The following is a 23,362-nucleotide window of genomic DNA, read 5'->3' on the forward strand; positions in this document are numbered from 1 at the left end:
TGGCTTATAAAAGGGTTTCCTAAAGCAGTTTTCAGGGAAAAGTGAAAATCGCCAGCATGAATCAAGATCAAGTAGCAGCGAAGGACTTCTACAAGTACCAAGTGTGGTACTTCCAGATCCTGGGAGTTTGGAGGCTTCCCATTTGGGCCAAGGCTCAACAGCGTCGCTTTCAGGACATTCGGTTTGCCTTTATTCTGGTTATCCTTTGCATCATGCTCCTGCTTTTCGCCTTGGCGCTGATGAAAAGTATTTCCCAAGTGCGGGAGATCCTGAAAGTGTTCTTCATGTTCGCCACCGAAATATCCTGCATGACCAAACTATTGCACCTAAAACTCAAGAGCCAGAAACTCGCTGGTCTGGTTGAGATGATGTTGTCCTCAAAGTTGGCCGTTAAAACTGAGCAGGAAAGACAGATTTTGGAATCATCTAGAAAAGCAGTTGTCCACATGAGGAACTTCTATGGCATCATGTCCTTTGGGACGGCTTCGTTAATCCTTTTGGTTCCCTGTTTCGACAACTTTGAGGAGCTCCCACTGACCATGTTCGAGGTGTGCAGCATCCAGGGAAGGATCTGCTATTGGCTGCAGTACCTCTTTCACTCCATTTGCCTGCTGCCCACTTGTGTCCTGAACATTACCTACGATTCGGTGGCGTTTTCGCTGCTCTGCTTCTTGAAGGTGCAGCTCCAGATGCTGGTCCTGAGATTGGAGAAGATGGGCCCAGTGACAGATCCTAGGGATAACGAGAGGATTGCCGGGGAGCTGCGGGAATGTGCCGCCTACTACAACAATATTGTCCAGTTCAAGGACCTGGTGGAGCTGTTCATAAAAGTGCCAGGATCCGTGCAGCTCATGTGCTCCGTTCTCGTGCTGATATCCAACCTGTATGACATGTCCACCATGTCGATTGCTGACGGCGACGCCATCTTTATGGCCAAGACCAGCATCTACCAACTGGTGATGCTCTGGCAGATCTTCATCATTTGCTACGCCTCAAACGAGGTGACTGTCCAGAGTTCCAGACTTTGTCACAGCATCTACAGCTCCCAGTGGACAGGATGGAACAGGTCGAACCGCCGGATCGTCCTGCTCATGATGCAGCGCTTCAATTCCCCGATAATCCTGCGCACCTTTAATCCAACCTTTATTTTCAGCTTGGAGGCCTTCGGATCTGTAGGCAATCCAAAAAACTTTTTTCTATGAGTATATCTAATTAAGATTCTTTTTTCCAGATTGTAAACTGCTCCTACAGCTATTTCGCCTTGCTGAAGAGGGTCAACAGTTAGGTTTCTAATATCGCCCTGGATTCCATATTCCATCTGTAAAAGGACAACTTATTTCATCTGAAAATACAACTAGGACTTTCAGACTTAAGATGGAAAAGTTGGTTGCAAATTACTTACAAATTTCTTCAGTTCAAGTCAAATCCCCTATTTAAATTGGAAGGAAGCAAATAAATAAACGTTAGCTTTCCTCTTACAGCAAAGTAGCAACATCAGATACTTATTGAGAAATAAATAAAAAAGAAACCATTGGATTTGCGAACAGAAGTGAAAAGTTAAAATAGACGTCAATATATAGAAATTATTAATATACTTTATAATAGAAATAGCAGTTCAATGAATATAGTTGTGTTTGTCCTGAAATTATTTGTATAATCACTTAAAACTTTACAAATCTTAAATAAAATCTACTACAAATTTTGCACCACATATTCAGAATACTTATGAATCAATTTACTTCCAAATTGTCTTATTTGTATTTATTTTTTATAGGTGTTATAAAATTAGTGTATTACTTTTGGTTTTAAAACGTATGAAATGCAATAGTCATGATTCCATTTTCAGATAGTTATTATTTTGTTTCGTTACTAGCAGTTACATTTTAAAAATTTTGGTATACGGTCACTTTAGCGTCAGCTATAAAAATACCAGACTAGCGCCGCGAAATTAAACCAACTTTAAAACCCCTCATAAATGCACTAACGCCTCTGATTCGCTGACGGACAAAGATTAAGATGTCGGAAAACGCAAAAAATAATAGCTGTCTGCATTGCTCCGTATTCAGTACGAAATACCAGTACCAGGAGATATTCGATGAGTTTGGAATCGAGCTGGGTCTCCAATCCTTGCTGGCCAAGCACTACCAGGTCGATGTCGTACCCGATCCCCAGAAAAAGCAGCTTCTGTGCGAAGTGTGTGTCAATAATCTCATCCGCCTGTTCGACATCGATGAATTGGAGCGGGAAAGGGATGCAGCCAAGACAGTGGACCAGAATGCGGCGCCCAAGCATCCCATTATCATCACCGATGTCGAGGCATCGCCACCTGCAGCGAAGCCCGCTAAGAAGGCTACGCCACCAAAGCCCCTGGCAAAGGTCCTGCGCCCTGTACCCATAGCTCCCACCCGGGAACCAAGTGCCCGCATCAACAAAGGAATTCCTGCGCCCCAGTTAACCCTTGGTTCATCTAAGCCTCCTGCCCGATCCAAGGATCCTCCACAGAAAGGTCCTCCCCTCCAAATTGAAACTCCAAAAGATGCGGATCAAGAGCAGATAAGTGTCCTGATACAAAACATCCTGGACGAAGATGAGACCGTCGTTGAAGAGGTAGCCAGTGAAGTTACCCAGATCGCCGAGGAATCGGAAAACCCAGCCGAAATTGTTCTGCTGAACAACGAACCCGAGGCTGAACCTGTTCTAGATGAGGAAGATGTATACATATATGAGCACGAAGGTTGGATTAACATTGGATTGCTATCCCTAAACCATAAGCTATAATATCTAAATACACATTTCCAGATATACTGGACCCAGATTTGGAGGATGTAAAGGACAAATCAATGGTTCGTCCACCTAGATTAGTAGTCCAACCTGAGGAGAGCCAAAGCGAAGGAGAGGACGACGATGGCGAGGCCAGCAATGTGGTTCTATTCAACTTTGTTGATATCAAGGAAAGTGAGTTTAGATCAGCAACAGCAAACCCCACATATAAACCATTTTATTTGTCTCTTTTTCAGAGGATGACATTGAGGACATTTCTGAGTACTTGTCAACTGTGGTGAAAACCAGCTTCGAAAAGCTTACATTTGAGTGGAGTACAGTGTGCAAACACTGCTCCTTAAAGTGTCCCACATTTGATAGTCTTTTAAGTCACATTGTTAAGGCCCACAAAACCCGGAGAGATGTCTACCAGTGTCCCATTGAAGGTTGCAGCAAGGAGCTAAAGGGTCGCCAGTTCCTGGCCATGCATCTGGTTCTTTTGCACGCTCCCGTGGCTGAGTAACTATTAAAATTATCTGAATCCACCTTGAAAATCAATTGTGTCATGTGTTATTTAGGATTCCAATATATGGCAGCTGCCCGGAATGTAAAATGACATTCTCCAACATTTTGCAGTACAACAAACACTCTTGCGCCCATGTCATCAAAAAGAAACGGGGTGTTCGCTCGTTTTGTGAAATGTGCTCCTTGGAGTTTCCATCATGGAAACGGTAAGTTGTCTTCAACTTGTGCTTGCCTATAAAAGTGATGCCAAATTTGATTTATATTACATAATTTCCTTTACAGATTCAGTTTCCACAACCAATTCCATCTGGAGAAGCATAGACCTCGCGCCTGCTTCGTCTGCGATTTTGCCAGCACCAACATCGATGACCTTTTCCAGCATTTAAATTATGCCCATGAGCCAGTGGGCACCTTATTTTGCGACCTGTACGTACACTGCATTTAACTATGGTAACACCAGTTTGATGCTGTTATTTCTTATAGTTGCGACCGGACTTTCCGTGATCCGGCCGTGTTCATGGAGCACAATAAGTCGCATGCCAATGTGAGCAGTACAACCTATTCCTGCGGCGAGTGCTTGGCACACTTTGAGTCACGAGGGCGATTGAATGGGCACATGGTAGAGTATCTCTGGCTTAATAAGCATTTATTTCTTCTCTTACATTTAAATTTAATTCAATAACTAATAAATTTTATAAATTTTAGAGAGTCATGCATGGCAGCGTGGTAAGCTGCGAGCTCTGCTCCCGAGAGTTTGCCACCGAAGCCACCTACAACATTCACATGAAGAAGCACTTGATCATTGAGCGAGATGTGCACGTGTGCAGCAAATGTGGCCTGGTGAGCGACAGCCGCGAAACACTACTTGCCCATGCGGACTCCCCGACATCTGCCTGTTTTGGCACTAAAATATATATGGAACTGCTTCGTGATGCTTACGTCTGCGAATACTGCTCATCGTACTTCAAAGAAAAGGAAAATCTTCAAGCACATCGAGAGTCAGGCGTTCATAAGGACGGGTTGTACTGGTGTCAGCCCTGCGGTAAGGACTTCCCCCACATGAAACTGTACCGCCACCACCTGCGCAACTATCAGAAACTGCGCTCGGATTTGACGCATCGTAAGCTTGAGATTTGTGCCTTTTATATGTGCGATCAGAAGGTGAGACTTGCTGCGTTTGGTCACCAAAAATTGAAAATTAAAAGTGTTTTATCTCTTATAGAACTGCTCGGAGGCATATGTAAACTGGAACTCCTTGTACACACACAAGCGACGAACCCACGAATCTTCAAATAAGCAGGCGGAGAAAACCGCCAAGAGTATCCAAGAATGGATTTGCCAATTTTGTTCAAAGGAGTGCCGCTCAAAGATGTCCTTGTCTGTTCATGTGGCAAGGAGCCACAATAATGGTGAGAATGCCGCTCCTTATAAACCTTTCCCTTGTTTAATCACTCCTTAAAACTCTTTCAGACAATGTGGTTTGTCCTTTATGCAAAGCCTCATATAAAAGCCAGGATGCTCTAGCCAAGCACCATGCCTATTGGCACGAACCCATCGAGTGCCCTCAATGTTTTAAAATCGTTAAAAATCGTCGTAATTATGACACTCATGTGAATGTGGTGCATTCGAATACAAAGCGCTACTCCTGCGGTGTCTGTGAGAAAGGATTCTATCACAGAAGTGAAATGGAAGCTCATCAGAAGGTGAATATTGTAGCCTACCCACAATCGATGTTTAAATAATCTAACCTTTTTGAGTAGCTCCATGGTCAGTCTTATAGCTGCGAGCAGTGTAGCTTCACCACCAGGAACAAGAAGTCCCTATCTGTTCATATTCTGGGTCAGCACTACAAGCGCTTCGCTTTTGAGTGCAAGGCGTGCAAGAAGAGGTTTGGACGCCGTCAGGGCTTGAGTACCCACATGCAACGAGCACATGGTTACAAGTATATGTGCCGTGCTTACTTCGAGGGCGGTTGTGGACGCACTTTTGTAAACAGTTCCCAGCTGAATGTACATGTGCGAAAGGTACACAAAGGTGTCATATTCCTGCAGGAGGATCTGGTCGAAGAGGACGAATATGTCAGCGACGGGCCATCCACATCTAAGAGGCGATGCATTCGTATCAACGAATACAATATTGAGTTTATAGCAGACGGAGATGAAGGAGATGATCCGGATGGGATAGAAATGGAAGAAGGTGACGGGGATGAGGAAGAATTTGTCGACGACGTACCAGATCAAGATACCAAACATTGAGGCACACACTTTGGAGTTACTTAAGATTTGTTGCTAAAGCAGATTTATTTGATTTGATTTTCATTTGTTTGCTACCAATTATTTTGAACACAAATGATGTCCAAAAACGACATTAGTATGTATTCCATAGTTAATAATTCATAATTCTAATGATAATGTAATAGCTACGTTTAGGCTAACTTCAATTGCAATTAACTAGCCAGAGTCTGGCGGAAGCAAATTTGATTTATTAAGCGTTGTAGTTTGGTCATTTAATTGCTGAAGATTGTGTGCGGAGCTTACCTGAAATTGAATTTAAGATTTAATTATTAAATCAAGGAATTTGTTTAGATTCATTTTTACTTACTGGGCTAATTGGTGTTATAACAATGGCGGTGCGCGTGGCACACTGCAGCAATGCCGTGTCCTCAGTGGACTCATCACAGTCGCCATCGGCATCCGCGTCCACATCCACTTCCACCCCAATATCACTGTCGATCTCCCAGGAGGGGAAATGATCCATCTCACCCTCACAGTTGAGATCCTCCTCCTCAAAGTCCTCGTACTCATCGATTAGTATAACTGAATATGAGATTTTAAAAGTAAATTTATAAGTTATTTTAAGAATGACCTAATAATAAAGGGTCAAATTTAATTTAACTTCAGCCTTTAAAGGACAGAATTCGTTATAACTTAAAAAAACCGAAATAATATTATTAAAAATTGTTAATGAAAAATAAAACCAAAATAATAATTTAAAAAAGTTTTTTATTTGTTTTGACGGGAATTTATTTAAATCAAAATAAAACCGATTTCTTAACTGTATAACAAGGAGAAATCAAAACTTTAAACATTTTTATGAATGTTTTTTTGTTTTTAGGCAATCATTTTAATAATGTATCTCATATATATTAAATAATAAAGATAATAAAGCACTCAATTTACTAAGTATTGTTAAAGTAGTTCTAAATCAAGGGTGAATTTAAATTAAATTACTTGAACTATCTGGCGGCGTTGGCTTCGCACTGCTGTCCAGGGACTCAGCTCCCTCATCGGGTATGTTGATCCGTTGCTCCTGCTTGCTATACGGCTCCGATGTGGATCTATGTAGGCTGCACATGGTAGATATTTAACGAAACGTTTTTATTTTTAAAGGCTAAAACCCACCTTAACGTAACACGTTTTTTGGTTCTATTCTCTAATTCAGTCATAAAAACATCATTGTGCTGCTGCTTCTCAGACCCCAGCTGATATGAGTTAAGCACGGAAGACTGGAAGTATGAGTTATATATTTCAGATAGTTATATTTCAAAATGTTAAGTCGGTAACACCTTTGTGTTGGTCGCTGTATGCTGCATGTGCGGCGGCATGGGGGTTTGTGTGGCGATCGCATCCGTTGTCGTGGTGGCCGTTTGCGTGGCCGTAAGGGATCGCAGCTCGGAGCCATCTGCACCCGAGGGATTCAGCAGGGGTATGGTGGTCACCTGCTCCGGATGCACACTGAGCGCCGCCGTCCGTTTCCACACATCGATCATCGCCAGGTTGTGGGCGTGGTGCAGGGGCTTGTGGCTAGGACTAATGGAATGTATTTTGGGCTTGGCTGGCAGCGGAAGAGCCAGGAATCTATCACGATCCTCCATGTACGCCTTGATCAGCACGTCCAGCTTCTCTTCGATATCGGCGACCTATTGTGGGTTGTGGGAAAGCAATTATATCAGCTATCCATTATTTTCTCTAACTTTCGCTCACCTGCCGCTCGACTTTCACCACACGGGAGGCTAAGCTTATTTTGGATGCATACACATCCTTGGCCTTGGAGCCTTGTTTGCCCAGGATTTGATCCAAGCTGTGAGTTGTTTTTCAGTCAATTAATATAGGTTAAAAATGGCAATATTTTTTTTATTCTCACCGCAAATGTAGCATTTTAACGCGACCCAACAAGTCCACGTGTCCTGTAAATTAAAAATAGTTATTTAGATATATTTAGTTGGGCAATTGGATATAAACATTAATAACCACATTTCTTAAAACTTGTACAACTTTATTTAATATTTCAAATCAAAGGATGGAATTTATAAATTTTTATTCAAATTTATTTGTAATTTTCAACATACATTCTTAAAATATTCTCATATTGGTATTGAATCTGCTTAACTCAATCAAAATCGAACGTCTTATCAACGACGGAGTATCGAATCAACAGTAATTGGATAAACCTGATTTACGAAATTGGTCTTCACTTACCGGCCGCATATTGCTCCATAACATCCTTGACGTCGTAGGGTTTCAAGGCCTCCTTGAACTTTCGTCGCGCCACAAAGTACTTGAGCTGTTGGAGGAACAAGTACCAGTGTTTCGGATTAAATCCCCAGAATTACAGGGTATCTGTGGACCCTCACCTTGCGTATAAACCTGATGGCGGTCTTGTGCCGATTGGTTAGCTGCGTGCAGCGCGGCTCGTCCTCCTCATCTGCGGGCAATTTGTGAATCAGAGAGATTGACTTGTGCGTTAGGTTTTGGTTGCTAGCTTCGCTTGTTGGTTATTGGATTTTTTGGTTTTTTTGGTTTGGATATGGTTAATCAAGTCAACGTCAACGCAAATATACAACAACACATACAAAAGTACCGTTACACACACATATGGAACAATTAGTAAATACACATGGATTATCATTAATATATAGAGATAGAGAGCTTAGTTAGTTAGTTAGTTAGTAAATGCGAGGAACGAAGGATCCTCCAGCCCAGAGATACTGAAGCAAGCGTTGTGGTGTGAGGTGTCTCTGTGTGATGGAGGGGTGTGGATTTCGAGGGTCAGGTGGAACCAAATACCTACATCAACTACAAATCAAAGGGGCGGGGAATAAGGACACTCTATGGAGGTGGACAGCATGCAACCCTAGCGCTACTCCTAGGCGGAGGAGATACGTTTGGAGATACTTTCGGGGATGCGTCTTTCCGGCTAGCACGCACTTGCCACGTCGCCAGTTGGATTGGTGGTGAATCCGGTTTCCAGAAAGTGCGATGCAGCCGCGAAAAAGCGACCCGTCCGTCCACTTCCCGGACTGGGACTCGGACTGGAGCCGGGACTCCCCGGATTGCCAGGCAGTGGCAAGGTGTTGCTCCGCTGACAGGCCTCCTTTGCGGACCCTTCCTCCTCCCGGCCAGCTTCCAAGTCCCGATCGTTGGCCGGAGCCACCCGTGGATTGCGCAGCGACAGCGTCGAGCCCAAGAAGTTGCCATGCAGGAAACCGTAGAGCACCACCGGAATGGTGAGGTTTCTCCTGGAACCACCACCCTTGTCCTGCTCCTCACCCTGCTCCTGATCCCGATCCCGAACCCGACCAGGAAACTGGGCCAGGGAGCCGGCACTAGAGCTGAGCTTGCAGTTGGCCAGCGCGGGCTGGCTGGCTATGTTAGGTTAAGATTTCTGGATTATAGGACCCATTGGGAGGGGGAGTAGTCGTGTTAGGCAACCAACCAACAAACAACATCAATTCAAAGTTCAATCAATCTTATCTCTGGGATGCATTGGATTCACAACATTGACACAACCACAACACTCAAATACAATATAGTGTGATATAATAATCGGTTTTTTTTTTATTATTCGTATTGTAGGACCTGGGGGAGAGGACCTTGTAGACTTACCGTCTGAATTTTTAATATTTTTTAAGCAAGTGGTTTCAGCAACTGAATCTTCGCTGAAACTTGGATTCATGGATTTGCCGTTTTGTACTACCTCTGCAAAATTTCAAATCAAACGTTAAACTCGACAATCAAGACTCCACTCATTGCGAATCGGAGCAGCGTTTCTGTAACTGTAACTCGAATCGGATGGTTGCCAATATATATGCGATTCGAGAGACACGGTACGGTACACTCTATATATGGGTCGTACAATATTGGAACATTCAACTCGGTTTCGAGAACAAATCAAAAGTAATGCGCCACAAGTGAGAAATCAAATCATCCAACATCTAAGAACTACAACAAAAATGTAATTCTCTTCAAGTGGTTAAATGGTTATTTTTTAAAATAGTTTGTTTAGTTTGTTTGTTGGTAAATTTAAGAAGTTCGGACTTGATGCAAATTTTGTATGTGTTAATGATTTTTTATGTAAAAGGGAGAAATAATTTCGACTTAAAATCGTTTTTACGCTGGATCGTAATTATATAAAACAGTTTTTTATGTGGCTTAAGAATTTGTTTATGCCTGAGCTTAAAGCTCGTAATTAAACATTGTTTTATTATAATTTAAAATAAAAATTGTATATTTCTTGTTAAATTTACGTTAAAGTACTAAACGTGATTTAAAAATCATTTTGATTTTTAAAATATTACAAATTTTTTTACATTTTCACATTAGATTCACTATTGACTTAATCTGAAATTAATTAATTCCAAAAGGAAATGAAATGACTAATCTATACCAATTACAACAAAAATGTTAATAGACTGGCAAAGACATTTATAGAACTGCAATATTTCAATTAATATCACATCAAAGCTGACTAGAATTGTTTATTGTTTGATTAATGACTGGCTTATTGACAATTAGTTCAACTGAAATTTATTGCAGAACGCTACATGCATACCAAAATATAACTGATCAAAGCAAATTCCCTTAAAATAAAATGGCCAAAACCTTAGGTTTTATGTAAGGCCAAATCAAATGTTTTCCAATTCAATGTGTTTAATTTTCATCTCATTTTTTTGGAATTGTGATTTGTCTTGTCCGGAATTTCTTTTTGGAATTGTGTAAATAGCAAAAAATCCTTACTTTCTGTTATTATTTGTTCAACAATAAAGTTGGAAAGAACAACATGCTTGAGCCGTATAGTGCGTTTCGTTTTTTTAAGGCAAAGCTTATATTCTTTTTTTGTTTGTTACATACTTAGAAATATTGACCAGGTGTTGTAATACTGTTTACGATTTATTTAATAAAAAGATTCAAATTAGAAGAAAGCAAATTTATAAAACATTACAAATTTAGATTCGCGGAACATTTAAAAAATGTATAACAATTTCATTTCAAAAACATTAGTAAGTCTCGATAAAATGAAAAAATCATTTAAAGGAATATATATTACAGTCAAGTAAAAGAAGTAAGACTTATTTTCAGAAACCGCCTTATCGTCACGAAACGCACTTAAATATCCTCATAAGCTGTGTGTGTGTGTGTCTGTGCATGTGGGCTGTGTGCAAACAGAAATTCGCAATGGAATGGAAATGGGAAACATAAACGGAAATCAGAGAGATCTGCCACTTGGCCCACCAACTTACCCAGGTTCTCCACGGACGCGTTGATGTCCCGGATGGTGCGTGTGTACCTTGTGGAGGCCCTCGACGACCCCGGCGGCTTGGAGACTCCGCCGCCGTCGCCTCCGCCCGGAGTCTGGATCGTCTGGCTCTTGTGCCGCCGGATGGTGGGCAGCCGCGCCACGAAGGACGTGTTGTGCTTAAAGCTGGAGGACGCCCGTCTGCAGCGGAGGGGGGGAAAATAAACTCTCAGTCAACACTCAAATATCAATACTTATAATATAGTTGAATTCATAGTAAGAGAGAGGTTATCTGGCAAGTAGTTAACAGGATACGACTGTGGTTCATAGTTAACATGTGTAGGTGTAGGCTGTGTGTGTGTTCGTGTAATTGCATACATACAAAGAGGTGTGAGGATAAGAACATTTAAAATTGGCATATTGGTGCAAGGACAACATTGAATGTTAATTCCAACATTTAAAAGTTATAAATGAAGTGCCACACAGTCGATGCATTTCCGACTACTTGCCCATAAATCAAAGTGAGAGCATCGCTTGTTATTGCTTTGTTAACTGGAGGCTACGTAGATGCCACGTATGTATCTGAAAAAATGTCATTGTTTTATCTGAGTGCTATGATTCACTTTTCTAAAGTGGTTTCTATTGCTTTTATCTTATCTTGTCTTACCTCTTGTTAGGCAAACAAATAGTTAGCAAAGAAAAATTGTTTAAGGTTGCCACAGAAATAAAGGGATTTGAACTTGGTAAATTGACATTTGAACTTGAGGAATTAACAAGATTTCAGATAAATTTCTTATAAAAGCTTAAAACATGACACCATATTTTTCAAATATTAAAAAATAGTTCTACCGGACTAAGACTTTGTACTACAGTATCTAGATTTTAATTGCGATGCTCTGATCTTTGAAAAGGAGGACCAAGGAAAACCGGGCGTACAGGTGCTAGGGGCAAAGATCGTAAAAGTTCAGGGAAGGAGTGAGGTGTGGATAGTGTCTTCATTTGGCATGGACATAAGAGGTAAAAGGAGCGAAAGAGAGAATCGAATAAAAAGCTTTTTTACTCATTTGGCTTCATTGAACTCACGTGTTAATTATAGATTATACACACATTTATATGCATTTTTATGAAGTTTTTTGGGCGCGGAGCAGCAGAACACACAAAATAAGAATCAATTCGTATCATATTGATTAATCGTACTTCGGTCATTGGGGAAAGTTTCAAAAATTTAGCAAAGAAATCTTTCGAATGAAGCGGAAGACAGAGATGGAAAGACCAGGCGATAGAGCAAGAGCGACAGAGAGAGAGCTATAGAGACTGGTGCTGATGGTAGAAAAGCTGCGAATTAACTTGGTTCAATTTAGATGTGGGAGCCATGTCTACGGATGTGGGTGCTTTTAGGGGGCTAAGGAACACCGCCCGTACAGAATGATTGGCAGATTGCTTTGAGTCTTGCTTGGCTTGATTTTGATTGCTTTTTGTTACGGTTATCAAGTTTTACCTATATTCAGTTATGTTTTTTAATAATCGCTCCCAGTTTTCAGAACTGAAAATGTTTACAAAAATTATATTATCTATGGGAATAAGTAAATTATATAGAACATAAGTAGTTAATCGGGTGGAGAGAAGAAATACGGATAAAGAGACAGTCGGGTGGATATAGTTGATCGGGCTACACTCTAGACATATGCTTTATATCTATAGTTCTATCTTTGCTGAATATATTGGGTTGATTTGTGTTCTTGTTCTGTACATTTTGGAGGATTTTTAAAATGTCCAATTTCATGCCCTGAGCTGAACATGCCGATTCACCGAATTTAGCGCCTTTCTATGCGCTTCTCACGATTTTTAGCTGTTTAGCTCAAAAACAAATTCTAGTTTTTCTTCGGTTATACACACCAATGCAGTTTGTGTTTGTGTGAGTGTGCGAGTGTTTGTGACTGTGTGAGTTTTTTTTTCGTTTTTGTACAATAGTCGTTGATCTTCTTCTCCGCAATATATCCCCAGAAGAATCTTCAGTTTGATACAAGTGCCCCGCCCAAAAGAGGATCTCTTTCAAATTGAAGGCGATACTTACGAAGCCGGCGGACTGGGAAGGGCCACCCGATGGATATTCCACGTGGCCACCGATACGGAATGCTCGTCGGCCGCATAGCAACGCCACACGGCCTGGATGAGAGTGGCCGCCGGCTGGCGCCTCCGGATCATGTGCTTCTGCCGCTGCTGCTGCTGCACCTTTAGGGCGAATCCGCTGCCCAAGATGCCCTAGAAGATCAGACGTTTAATTACTTGTATGATGGTAACAGGAATAATTGACTTATTAATATATGTAAGTCTACTCTTTGAAATATCAAACACAGCTGCGCCTAAAAAAAAGTCTTAAGATTTCATATAAGTATCTAAAATAAATATAGAAAATGCAACATAGTTTAATGATAAAAAAACTAAAGGATGTCCCTATACAACGTCATCAAAGTTATTGGCGACACCTAATCCTCTTTTCCCAATAATTAATTCGTAATACAATAAAATGCGAAAAGTCAAAAGAAATAATAATTTAGCTGATTACCCTGCCCTTCGATTACGTAATATGGACGGCACCTAAAGAGTAATACTGATAATGTTGGGATTTATTACTATTGACAAAAAGAAGTGCTGATAGGCATTATCATTACTATGGTTACTATCAATATAACTAAAGTTAAGTTAAAAGACTTACCGCAGGAAGGGCGAAGAAGGAGATTCCGAGAAGAGCACAACAGGAGGCAATTAGCTTGCCCTGCCATGTGATCGGCACCATATCTCCGTAGCCCACTGTGCAGAGTGTGATCTAAAATCGGGAATAGAGACAATACGTGGAAGATATACTAGAGACTCTGGTACTCACCACACCCCACCAGAGTGCCTGGGCGAAGTTGCTGAACTTGTCATTGACGTCCTTCTCCCACATGTAGACCAGGAATGATGCAAAGATTAGACCTAAGAATCCTATGTACATTGTTGTGATCAGCTCCTGTGCATTAAGAAATACAAGGGGAATATATTTTATGAGATCTTAAAGTATCAATTTGTATACCGCATGTCAAGATAAAACATTTATTTTAGCCAGATATACATATGTGTGTATGAATAGCTCATCTCAGTTACACAAATTATGTGGTTTTTTAATTTAAAGATAAAGCAATGAATACTTAAAAGTAACTATGTGTAATTATTTATTCGTTGTTTTGTTTTCTGAAACACGCTTTAACCTCAATTCAAATGTTTTCGTTACAAATAAATTATTTTAGAAAAGAAATGACTTTCAGGGATTGACATAAATGGCGCGTATTACATTTTTAAAATCGAATCAATATTTAATGCCATTAGAATGTTGGATCGATCACTCACCTGTCTATGTGCGTATACAACCGAACCGAGCAACTTCCAGGTGCCACCCCGCCGATCCATGCGCACCATCCGAAGTATCTGAAAGAACCGGAGGCCACGCAGGGCACTCGTGGCGAACACCTGGCCAGAGGTGCCCATCCCTAATACTACAATTGAGGCTAAAATGGTGACAATATCTGGAATATGGGAGTCCCTGTTTAGTTCCTTTTCATCCTGGTAAATCGTGCAGTTAGCCTACCTATAATACAGAATGGTCGCTTCACGAACTTCATCCGACCCAGACAGCCCTGGTATCGCGATCGGCAGCCCGACGACCATAATCGAGCGCCAAACTCCATCGTGAACCAGATGACCACCAGGATCTCCATGCGGAACAGGATGTAGACGGCGTCCTCCTCGTACTCCTTGATGGTGGAAAACACACTGAGTGCCAGGCAGGTGAACACCATCAGGAACCTTGAGGAACAATTAAAAATCATGTTGTGTTACTGAAATTATGTATATGTTATTATATAACATTGTATCCAATATACTTCTAATTTCAAAGACGTTGAGTCAAATATTATAGAAAACTCAAAAATACAATTATTTATTTATGCGATTGTCTTTCTTTTTGGGTGTTTTTTCAAAAAATGAGACAGATTTATTTTAAATCTAAACCGACCCTTGGCCTCCAGTTTGCTTAACTTTAAATTTGAAAATGATATATTTAAATTTAATATTAATATCAAAATATATAATTCAAAAACTACTTTTTCCGATGAAGTTTTTTTTCTGTTTTTTTTAGGAATTAAACTTTTGTATACATTGATTAGATATTTTATAATAAAATTATTACTAGAGTGAGTTCCGGATGCCTTATAAATAAATATATTTTTGGGATTACTGGGTACTTACACCATCACATGGTAGAAGATGGCATGCAGGCCGCGCGGCCGCTCCAGGAAGTTGTAGAGGCGACTCTGAAGACGCCGGTAGCGAACATCGCGGCGAGTGCCGCGGTTGTAGTTCAGCGGCTTTCCTAGGAGTGACATTCGAGGCTGCAGGATTCGTTCCGAGTTCGGCCTGCCCGGTCTACATTTCCTGTAATCCACAAAAAAACTCCTTAGTATTTATTTTTATAATTTTAAGATTCACTTTAGCTGGTAACTCATAGTTTTTGTGTACCCCTTGTAACCCTTTATGTCGTAGAAGGCATAAATATCGTTATCCGGATCCATTCTGATCTCATTCCACCCCAGTGAATTCTCGGAAAATCTCGGCAAATATTTTTGACACTTTGGACACGTCTGGCTCCGACGGCGGTTCAATCGCAACTCGATCGACGGCTGAGCGTCGGCCGGTTAAAAAACCTTCCTTAACAACTAGACTTTCAAAACCCCATGTGTAAATTTTATTAATTATCTACATAAACAGTTTTTTCGTTCCACACACCTTGCAATTTTACGACACCCCAAGTCTGCATAGACCTCTATTTGATTTTGTTTTAATATATACCCTATATACCCAAGTATATTGCACCTCGTCATCAACAAAGTGCCATAAAATTTCGCGTATTTTAGCGACGTTTTCGTTTTGGTTCTCCTTCGCCGTTGTGGGCGGGTCAGGTTCGCTTTAGTCACGATCTCTCGACTTTGTCTTTGCCCAACGTGCTGCCAGCGGATCGTACGTCATTAACATCAGGCACTTGCCATGCCCCACAAACAACCCAAATATGGGTGAGTTTTGGCAATTCGTTTGGGGCGTGCTGGAAAATTACCAGCCGCTGATGGGAGAGTTCTATTGATATCTTGAATTCCAGGAGGTTTCACTTGTGGCATTTGAAATAATACGGAGACAAACGACGGGTCGCTGGACTGGATAATTGTCTCCTCCCAGGATTTCTATGTCTAATAGGTAAATTTATTCAACAATAACTTTATTTATTTAAAATAAATTCGTATATTGCAAAATATTTTTAATGCTTTTAAAGCTTCAAAAAGCCTTTTTTAAATTATTTTCTTTTGTAATTTGTTTGAGGGTTTTTTATTTTTATAAAGATTAATGTTTATTGTTAAAAAAAGAACTAATTTTTTCTAAATGTAAATTATTTAAAAAATTTTTTAAACATTAAATTATTTAATTTTGTAATGTGGTATCGAAAATGTTAACCACTAAAAACTACAACATGTTTGTAAAAGTTATAAAAAAAATAAAAATAAATTTAGGAATATTTTTATTTTTAGCACCCTTGAAAAATAAAAACATATCAAGCTAATTTAAATTTTCTATTACTTTTAGGATTCTTATTTTTTCAGTTGTTTATCTTCTTAAAATAACAAAGAGCTTTAAATAAAGAAATCCAATCGAAATTGTTATGCTATATGGATTAAACGTGATATATGTATCTTAACATAACGAATCATCAAACAAAGAACGAGTTGTATTGGCTCATCTTTGATTTACATTATATATTAATGTAAATTAGATATGAATCAGCTAAAAACACAACAATGGATGTTACTCGCATCAATAAGCCTAATTTCACTGACCATATCGCGTAGTTTCCCCACCAAATGAAGTACATAGACAAATGTAAACAAGAACGTAGGAAAAATAGTAATATTTATATTCATAAACAACTGTCTTTACCTTTTTGTGGAATTAGGAAAACTTTGTAACTAATATAAAAACAATTTTTAAATGATTAATACGGTTTTAATTTAAATTTAGGAAACATTTTGTTTCTGCTATCATAACAGGAGAAAGATAGGGCCAATGTTTATAAAGTTTAATTGGCTTAACAAATTTATATTTGTTACTAAATACCTGAATTATCGAGAAAAGGGGTTATATTTTTTATGTTTCAGCTAATACTTAGATTTTATTTTCATACATCTTACTTATCCCCACTAATAATTTCTTGAACGGAAATATGTCCATAGCTCAAAATGTGCTAACTGGACATATAACCATCATAAATAGTTATTATTCTGCTAATTGTATGTGGGAAGCGGGAGAGCCAGTTCTCAGGCAACTTTTCAAAGCTCCCCTCGAGCGAGATTACTGCAGTGCTGAAGTCAGTTATCGACATAGTGATCGCGAAAGCTCTTCACTATCCACGATCCATGAAAATGTGCCTGTGTTGGGTTGTTTTGATTCCGCTTCACTTCATGAGTCATATCTTATCTTCCAGCGATCCCCAACGGAAAGTGCTGCCCATCACCATAAAACGACGAGTGTCGGTTAATTTTAAAATTGTTTAATGCATTCTTGCTTTTTTTGTTTTGTGTGTTGTATTTTTGTATGTGTGGCTTAGGTTAGGCAGTAATTAAAATATACGATGTGGGTGCGCAATGCTCGCTTGGCCGTTTTACAGAACGTATTTACACAGGGGCTCGCTGGGGAGAACAGAACAGCGTTAACAGTAGCAGTAAAGTACGATAGGTATAAATGATTCGTGCACAAGATCACAAGTTGTAGCACCAGGCGGGGGACGAAGCGCGGTTCGGGGTTCGGGTTCCTCTCCAGAAACCTGGTGACCCCATCTCACTTCTTGGCATCGATGATGATCTCGTCGCCCGACTGTATGTTGTAGCTGTACAGCTGTTTGTTGGGGAACCGCATCTCCTCGGGCCCGAACTCCTTGTAGTCCTGGTCCAGATAGTACAGGCGCATCTTGTTGGGCGACAAGCCCACCAGCTTCTCCAGCTTGGCCTTCAGATCGTTGACGGTCAGGTAGATGTCCACGAACCGGCTCTCGCTCACATCGTTGTAGGTGAACAGGACCTTGACCCGCTTGTCCGGCTTCAGGCTGACATTGACCAGAGGATCCAGCTTGCCGTGGATCTGCTGGAGCTCCTCGTAGCGTGCCGGCCGCTCGTCCTCCGGCTTATCCATATAGTATCTGACGAAGGCCCGCTCGGAGTCCACGCGTTCATCGTTGCTGATCTTGCCGCCCCCATTTAGCATCTCAACATTAGGCAGTCGGGCTATCAGAAGCTGCCTGCGCTCGTGCTCCGTGCACTCCAGACTCTCCCACAACGGCCAGTGTTTTACCCGCAGATTGCGGAGCTGCCCAAACTTGGCCAGCTGATCAATGGCCGTCCAGCTGTCGAGCTGCGCGGAACTGAGGTTCAACAGCCTCAGACTGGGGAAATACCTATGGGTGTCGCTGTTCTCCTCGGCCTGCAGCGATCGTATGGGACAGTCGGCGAGGACCAGGGCCTCCAGATTGGGAAACAACCGGCCCAGTCGACATATCTCCTGCCAGTGTTCGACGGGATTGCCAGTGAAATGCAGGGTCTTTAAAGCGGGATGGGCTTTGGTGATGCGCAACTCCGTTTCCTCAGGCGTTTCCGTTTCCTGCAGGCGCTGTTCCGCTTCCTCGGCATCTATCAAGACCTGCTTGTAGTTGTTCAGGCTGAGATGCAGTTCCTGCAGAACGGGGAGATTCCTCAGCAGCGAGTCCACGCAGGCCCAGTCCAGATAGGTGCCGTTCAGCACCAGGCTCTTCAGATTAATCGTTGGCGCCGTGGGCAGCGAGCTAATCGGACTGGCCAGCTGGTTCTTGCTCAGGTTGAGGAACTCGATGCGCGGCATGTGCTCCAGTATGCTGAAGACCTCCGACCAGTCGCTCAGCTTGTTCTGGGCCAGATCCAGTTCCCTGACCCGCTGGCACTTCTCCCGGATGCTCTCGAAGTCCCCGGCCGAGTCGATGTCGCAGTCGTTGAGCACCAGCAGGGCTGGGACACTGGTCAGGGGCGACAGACGCGGTATGAAGATGGAGAATTCCATGCGTCCGCCGCACTTGGTGACCGTAAAGTCATTGGGCAGGTCTCTCCGCTTGTGGAGTTCCGGTTCGTGGGCATTCTCGAACTCGCATTCCGCGAAGTACTTGCGCTCCAGCGCCTCCAAAAGGGAAGGCATGGCGAATGCACTTCTCTGTAGGATTGGGTATATAGTATATGGGTTCTAGTCCCCTATATATTCGGGGTTTTCCTATTGTGCCCCTTATTGATTTTCCACTTTTCCTCGCTCATAAACTTTTCCTGGCCCGTTCTGTGCTGGCTGTGATGCAATTTTTCAGTTTTGCGCAGTTGCAGTCTTCATTGATTTTAAACAAATTATTGCGCACGTTTCGCGTTCGTTGTTTGTTTTTTTCTGTTAATTATTGCGCACTAATTTGAGTCTTTTTTATTTCGACGTGCTTCGATGTATAAAAAAAAGATCGTGACAAAGAAACCCAAAGTGCGTTGGTCTGGGCTGGTTTTTTCGGATCTCTCTTCCAGCTTAGATGCGTTTCCCTTTGTTGTCGTTTTGTGTTGGTCGCTGCTTAACCTTTGTCGCAGTGGCCAGCTTTTCCGCTTTTCTGCTTGTTTGCTTTTCCGCAACGCTCTCCGTCCGCTCGCAGTGCCACCAAACGCTCAACTAACCACCGAGAACCGCGCCAACTCCTCAGCGGTCGGTGGTGCAGTGTATATGTATATATATATATGAATATATATGGGTGAGTCGTGTGCTCGTGTTCGGATTCGGATTCTGGCCTGTTTAGTGCTTTTTGTGTGTAGGTCGCTCGACATGCGCACAGGAGCGGTTCGGGCCCAAACAGGGGCGTTTCCAGCCGATACAGGCTCAGGGGTAATTTTCAGAAACCCAAATGCGATAAGTTCTCGTCTGATGTAATTCCGAAATCCAACCAGACAAGAACTTATCGTTTAATTTTGAAAAAGCCTACAAAATACTACAAAGTCTACGTACTTCTCCATGCCCTCCCTACTATGTTTAAAAAATGTAGTCATAAAAAATTATATAATTTATGTATTAAATTTTAATAGAATTCGAAGATTTCTAGAACCTCAGTCCTCTTTGTTTTTTTTTAATAAATAAGACAAAAATATATAATATGAAAACGATAAATAAGCAACGATATTACGCACAATGGGAATCGACACTTGCCACAACTTGGGTTTTGGAATATCAAACTTATATACATATATAACTTTTTATTTGAAAATTACTTTAAAGCCAGTAACCCATAATCAGTATCCAACGTTCCGAGAAAATTCTTTCAATAAATATTACAAATTAAACCGCTGTGGGGCAATTGAATTCGGAAAGATCAGTAATAAAATTTTAAAATCTTGTTCACTTTTAAAACAATATTTGACAAATACAGTTCTGTATCTAAACTAAACTCTATATATGAAATTCAATGATTTTAGTTAAAAAGCTTATACCATTAATTAATTATCGGTGGGCCCGATTTCGAATGCTACGCACGACAGCCACCCATGTAAATGATTTGACAGCGACCTTGCCGACAAAAATAAATACGCTGTTTCAATTACGAAATTTTGTTTAAACTAAGAAGGCAGAACAAATTTTTTGTTTGTCTTGCTCTAGCTTTTTTTTGGGGTTTCTGGCGCAAGCAAGAGCATAAATAGAATGCAGAGCAGGGCGAAGAAATATTAAAAATAAATAAATACATTTACAATGACCTTGTCGTGTGCACTTGACAGGCGGCCCTAGAAAATATAGAAAATAAATGGGAATTCTGGCGAATGTCTAATTGGGCGCCTTGGCCGCCCCAACGCCCCCGTGGAAAGTGAGTGCGCTTCTGGCGGGCCGTGAGGAAAACCAGTTATAAAGTCAATGGTCATGCCACAGTGTGTACTCATTACGAGTGACAGGTGGCCAATTGTGATGCCGAGTGACAGGTGGCAATTGCAAATAGCATGGGACAGTGCAAACAAATAAATTAAATAAATTGATTTAAATTTGGTGCGACCTTGCAGCTCATAAAATGCCGTTTCATTGGGGGTGGTGGTTCCATGTCAAAGGGTTTCTACTTTAGAGCTTAAAAGGTGCGCAATAGATTCGCGAGAGTTTTGAAAGAGGGGGAGTTGGGGTAGAGAGGGAGAGTCAAAGAGCATAAATTTACAACACACAAAGCTGTTTTACTCTCTCTCTCTATCGTACAGCTGGGGCCCCATTGTCCCACGAAAACAAACAGCGGGGGAGAGAGGCAATCACCACTCACATGTTTGTTTGCATTACGGTGCTTTTGGCAGACAACAAAAAATTACGCAGCATTTGTGCTGGAGCTTTGACAGCCACCAGCTGATTTTGTTTGGGCAGGAAAGCTCCCACCACACCACCTCAGGCCCCCAATTTACACCCCAAAAAGCTTTCGTGCCATGTGCAACACCAATCAACAAACAAAGAGCAAACAGATGGCAGCACTGTGTCCGCTCTTTTGTGCTTTTCCTTTGTCATTGGCGGCGTTATGGTTAGAGTTGTTGTAACGCCATCACCATATCGAAGGTTTCGCTATACAGTGCGACCTCAATAGCTAAAACCACCAAGCTAAGAAATGTTTTTTATGACGGATGCTTGCTAGAATCACACAATTTTAGCGATATTCATATTCTTCTGAAGTGTAATTAAAAAAATCTAACGGTCTAGAGGAAAGTATTCTATAGGTATTCGATAGATATTCCATAGACAGCTGTTTAAAAAAGTAGCATAACTCCCATATTTTTAAAAATTGAGGATTTCAGCGTGTTGATTTCAAAATAATTGCTACTGCATAAGCTTGGCATAGCAACAATTGGATACAACCCGTGTTTTAATACCCGTTACTCGTAGGATAACTTTTTAACTCAAATAAATGATAACACCTGTCTACATATGTAATTCTTTATTTTATGTTGGTCAAATATTATCTACAACAAAATAAAATAATTTTGATTGCGATAGTAAAATTGAGTTAACTGAAGTGGAAGCGATATATTTATTCATGCTTACTTTTAAAACTCAATTTCAAGTTTAAATTAAATTTAGTGAATTTCGCGTTACAGGTCTGTAGCTGTTTTTTTTTTGCGTCCTCGTTCCGCATGACTGAAGTCAATTTGCGAATATTTCACTGTGCATGCTGCTATAAATATGGTTGATAGATAAAAGTGTTTGTACACACATGCAAGCTAATATTCCGGATTGACAGCCAGTTGCAAATTGGTCAATGTCTGAGCAGGGTTCAATCAGGTTCCTGCAATATTTCGTTTTCCTTTCTTTGCCTATTTTTATTGTATCGCACGAATTTCAAGAACATGAGGAATAGGGAAGTCAAAATCGTTGACAGGTTGAAAAAATACCTGCATCATTCAGGGCTTGAATTTTAAACTACATTGGCTATGTTCAAACTGCAAATATTATTTAATCAAATAAAATGTTTTTTTGTAATATTATTTACATTCTGTGTGATTAAAGGCGCTTTGGCTTTAGGCAGCCAAATAAATAGGATGGACGACTATAAGGTAAAATCAGATAACCTAACTCTCACAGTGTGGCAGAGAGTAATAAATAAAGGACGAAATTTTATTATTTAAGTTTCATTTGTAATCAATTAATAAGAGATAATACATAAAATATACTGTTGAAATATATATAATTATTAAAGATTTCCCAAGAGCATAAAGAGCACACTTTGGCACCAAGAGGCATTAAAAGCTTCTGTGGGAAGTGAAGATTTGCTGACCAGTCCTTTACTTTTCACTTTATGGGGCTCTTAGCCCCAGAAGTCAATCACTTAAGTAGGCCTTAACCTGTGCCATATAGCCAAGATGGGGACTCGTGTGTGTTTGCATCTATCAAGTCATCAATTATGTCGACGACCCACATCGCTCATTAGCTATATGCTACATGCGTTTTTGTATACGTAGCCAACCCATCGCCTTTGCGTCTATATTTATCCAAAATCGTTGGGACTTTTGCGCTTAGACTTCTTGGCATTTTCACTCTGTGCGATAATAGTTCAAAACATATAATTTTCTGTTATGGTTTGCCGGCCAAAGAAGAGCGGCAAATAAGTCATTTGTCAATAGAATTTTCATTTCACTTGACTTTTCCCAAGAGGCCATAATTCAGTCCAGTCCTCTGGGCCACAGGTCATTTTGTCCGTCAATATCATTTATCACATATATCATGCATCATGTATATTAGCTAAATTTATTATTTGCTGATCTATATGCGCATTGATTTGCCTTTATTGGGGCCTTTTCATGAAGATGGATGCGTTTGGCGGTAATTAGGAATTTCTGTTGCTTTGCAGCGATATAAATATTGCTTTAATGGCCACAAAAACGCTGGCTTTTGTTTACACGTGGGATCGGTAGAAAGGCCTGGTATAATCCAG

General features: G+C 40.8%; 4 protein-coding genes across 14 annotated transcripts in view; 2 read left to right on the top strand and 2 right to left on the bottom strand.

The window, feature by feature from the left end:
- The first annotated feature begins 5 nt into the window (after positions 1 to 5).
- On the top strand, positions 6 to 1,285 carry LOC108039058 (odorant receptor 46a). The gene is made up of 2 exons (XM_017115964.2): positions 6 to 1,172; positions 1,232 to 1,285. The coding sequence occupies exons 1-2, from the start codon at positions 57 to 59 to the stop codon at positions 1,283 to 1,285; spliced, it is 1,170 nt and encodes a 389-aa protein (XP_016971453.1). The 5' UTR covers positions 6 to 56.
- Positions 1,286 to 1,970: 685 nt separating this feature from the next.
- Positions 1,971 to 5,869, top strand: LOC108039074 (zinc finger protein 585A). Its single transcript, XM_017115992.2, has 10 exons — positions 1,971 to 2,734; positions 2,800 to 2,955; positions 3,018 to 3,279; positions 3,339 to 3,491; positions 3,568 to 3,711; positions 3,769 to 3,904; positions 3,991 to 4,446; positions 4,508 to 4,694; positions 4,756 to 4,988; positions 5,046 to 5,869. The coding sequence occupies exons 1-10, from the start codon at positions 2,017 to 2,019 to the stop codon at positions 5,538 to 5,540; spliced, it is 2,940 nt and encodes a 979-aa protein (XP_016971481.2). The 5' UTR covers positions 1,971 to 2,016; the 3' UTR covers positions 5,541 to 5,869.
- LOC108039075 (potassium voltage-gated channel subfamily KQT member 1) overlaps positions 5,556 to 23,362 on the bottom strand; it is a 43,132-nt gene continuing 25,325 nt past the window's right edge. The window contains exons 1-19 of one of the 11 annotated variants that reach the window (XM_017116001.2): positions 15,355 to 15,492; positions 15,085 to 15,270; positions 14,426 to 14,643; positions 14,188 to 14,363; positions 13,685 to 13,810; positions 13,517 to 13,627; positions 12,875 to 13,062; positions 12,299 to 12,343; positions 10,805 to 11,001; positions 9,171 to 9,263; positions 7,919 to 8,046; positions 7,764 to 7,848; positions 7,429 to 7,471; positions 7,269 to 7,365; positions 6,851 to 7,204; positions 6,687 to 6,790; positions 6,516 to 6,631; positions 5,887 to 6,101; positions 5,556 to 5,822 (exon numbers count right to left, since the gene is read on the bottom strand). In XM_017116001.2, coding sequence (XP_016971490.1) covers positions 5,736 to 5,822; positions 5,887 to 6,101; positions 6,516 to 6,631; positions 6,687 to 6,790; positions 6,851 to 7,204; positions 7,269 to 7,365; positions 7,429 to 7,471; positions 7,764 to 7,848; positions 7,919 to 8,046; positions 9,171 to 9,263; positions 10,805 to 11,001; positions 12,299 to 12,343; positions 12,875 to 13,062; positions 13,517 to 13,627; positions 13,685 to 13,810; positions 14,188 to 14,363; positions 14,426 to 14,643; positions 15,085 to 15,270; positions 15,355 to 15,407 — 2,622 coding nt within the window. In that variant the 5' untranslated portion in view covers positions 15,408 to 15,492 and the 3' untranslated portion in view covers positions 5,556 to 5,735. Of the gene's footprint in view, positions 5,823 to 5,886; positions 6,102 to 6,515; positions 6,632 to 6,686; positions 6,791 to 6,850; positions 7,205 to 7,268; positions 7,366 to 7,428; positions 7,472 to 7,763; positions 7,849 to 7,918; positions 8,047 to 8,492; positions 8,931 to 9,170; positions 9,264 to 10,804; positions 11,002 to 12,298; positions 12,344 to 12,874; positions 13,063 to 13,516; positions 13,628 to 13,684; positions 13,811 to 14,187; positions 14,364 to 14,425; positions 14,644 to 15,084; positions 15,271 to 15,354; positions 15,498 to 23,362 lie in introns of those variants that run through there. The other 10 variants (XM_017116003.2, XM_017115993.2, XM_017115995.2 and 7 more) reach the window with 10 other exon arrangements.
- On the bottom strand, positions 17,413 to 19,841 carry LOC108039079 (tubulin-specific chaperone cofactor E-like protein). The gene has a single exon (XM_017116008.2). The coding sequence runs from the start codon at positions 19,093 to 19,095 to the stop codon at positions 17,716 to 17,718; it is 1,380 nt and encodes a 459-aa protein (XP_016971497.2). The 5' UTR covers positions 19,096 to 19,841; the 3' UTR covers positions 17,413 to 17,715.

The sequence above is a fragment of the Drosophila rhopaloa genome, unplaced genomic scaffold, assembly GCF_018152115.1.
Source record: "Drosophila rhopaloa isolate 14029-0021.01 unplaced genomic scaffold, ASM1815211v1 contig_195, whole genome shotgun sequence".
Classification (NCBI taxonomy): Eukaryota; Metazoa; Arthropoda; class Insecta; order Diptera; family Drosophilidae; genus Drosophila; species Drosophila rhopaloa.

Bases quoted from the DNA above. Each gene is read 5' to 3' on its own strand.
- LOC108039058 (XM_017115964.2), top strand. From the start codon at position 57: ATGAATCAAGATCAAGTAGCAGCGAAGGACTTCTACAAGTACCAAGTG. The intron at 1,173-1,231 runs GTAGGCAATCCA...TCTTTTTTCCAG, and splicing joins GCTTGGAGGCCTTCGGATCT to ATTGTAAACTGCTCCTACAG.
- LOC108039074 (XM_017115992.2), top strand. From the start codon at position 2,017: ATGTCGGAAAACGCAAAAAATAATAGCTGTCTGCATTGCTCCGTATTC. The intron at 3,712-3,768 runs GTACGTACACTG...TATTTCTTATAG, and splicing joins GGCACCTTATTTTGCGACCT to TTGCGACCGGACTTTCCGTG. The intron at 4,989-5,045 runs GTGAATATTGTA...CTTTTTGAGTAG, and splicing joins AAATGGAAGCTCATCAGAAG to CTCCATGGTCAGTCTTATAG.
- LOC108039079 (XM_017116008.2), bottom strand. From the start codon at position 19,095: ATGCCTTCCCTTTTGGAGGCGCTGGAGCGCAAGTACTTCGCGGAATGC.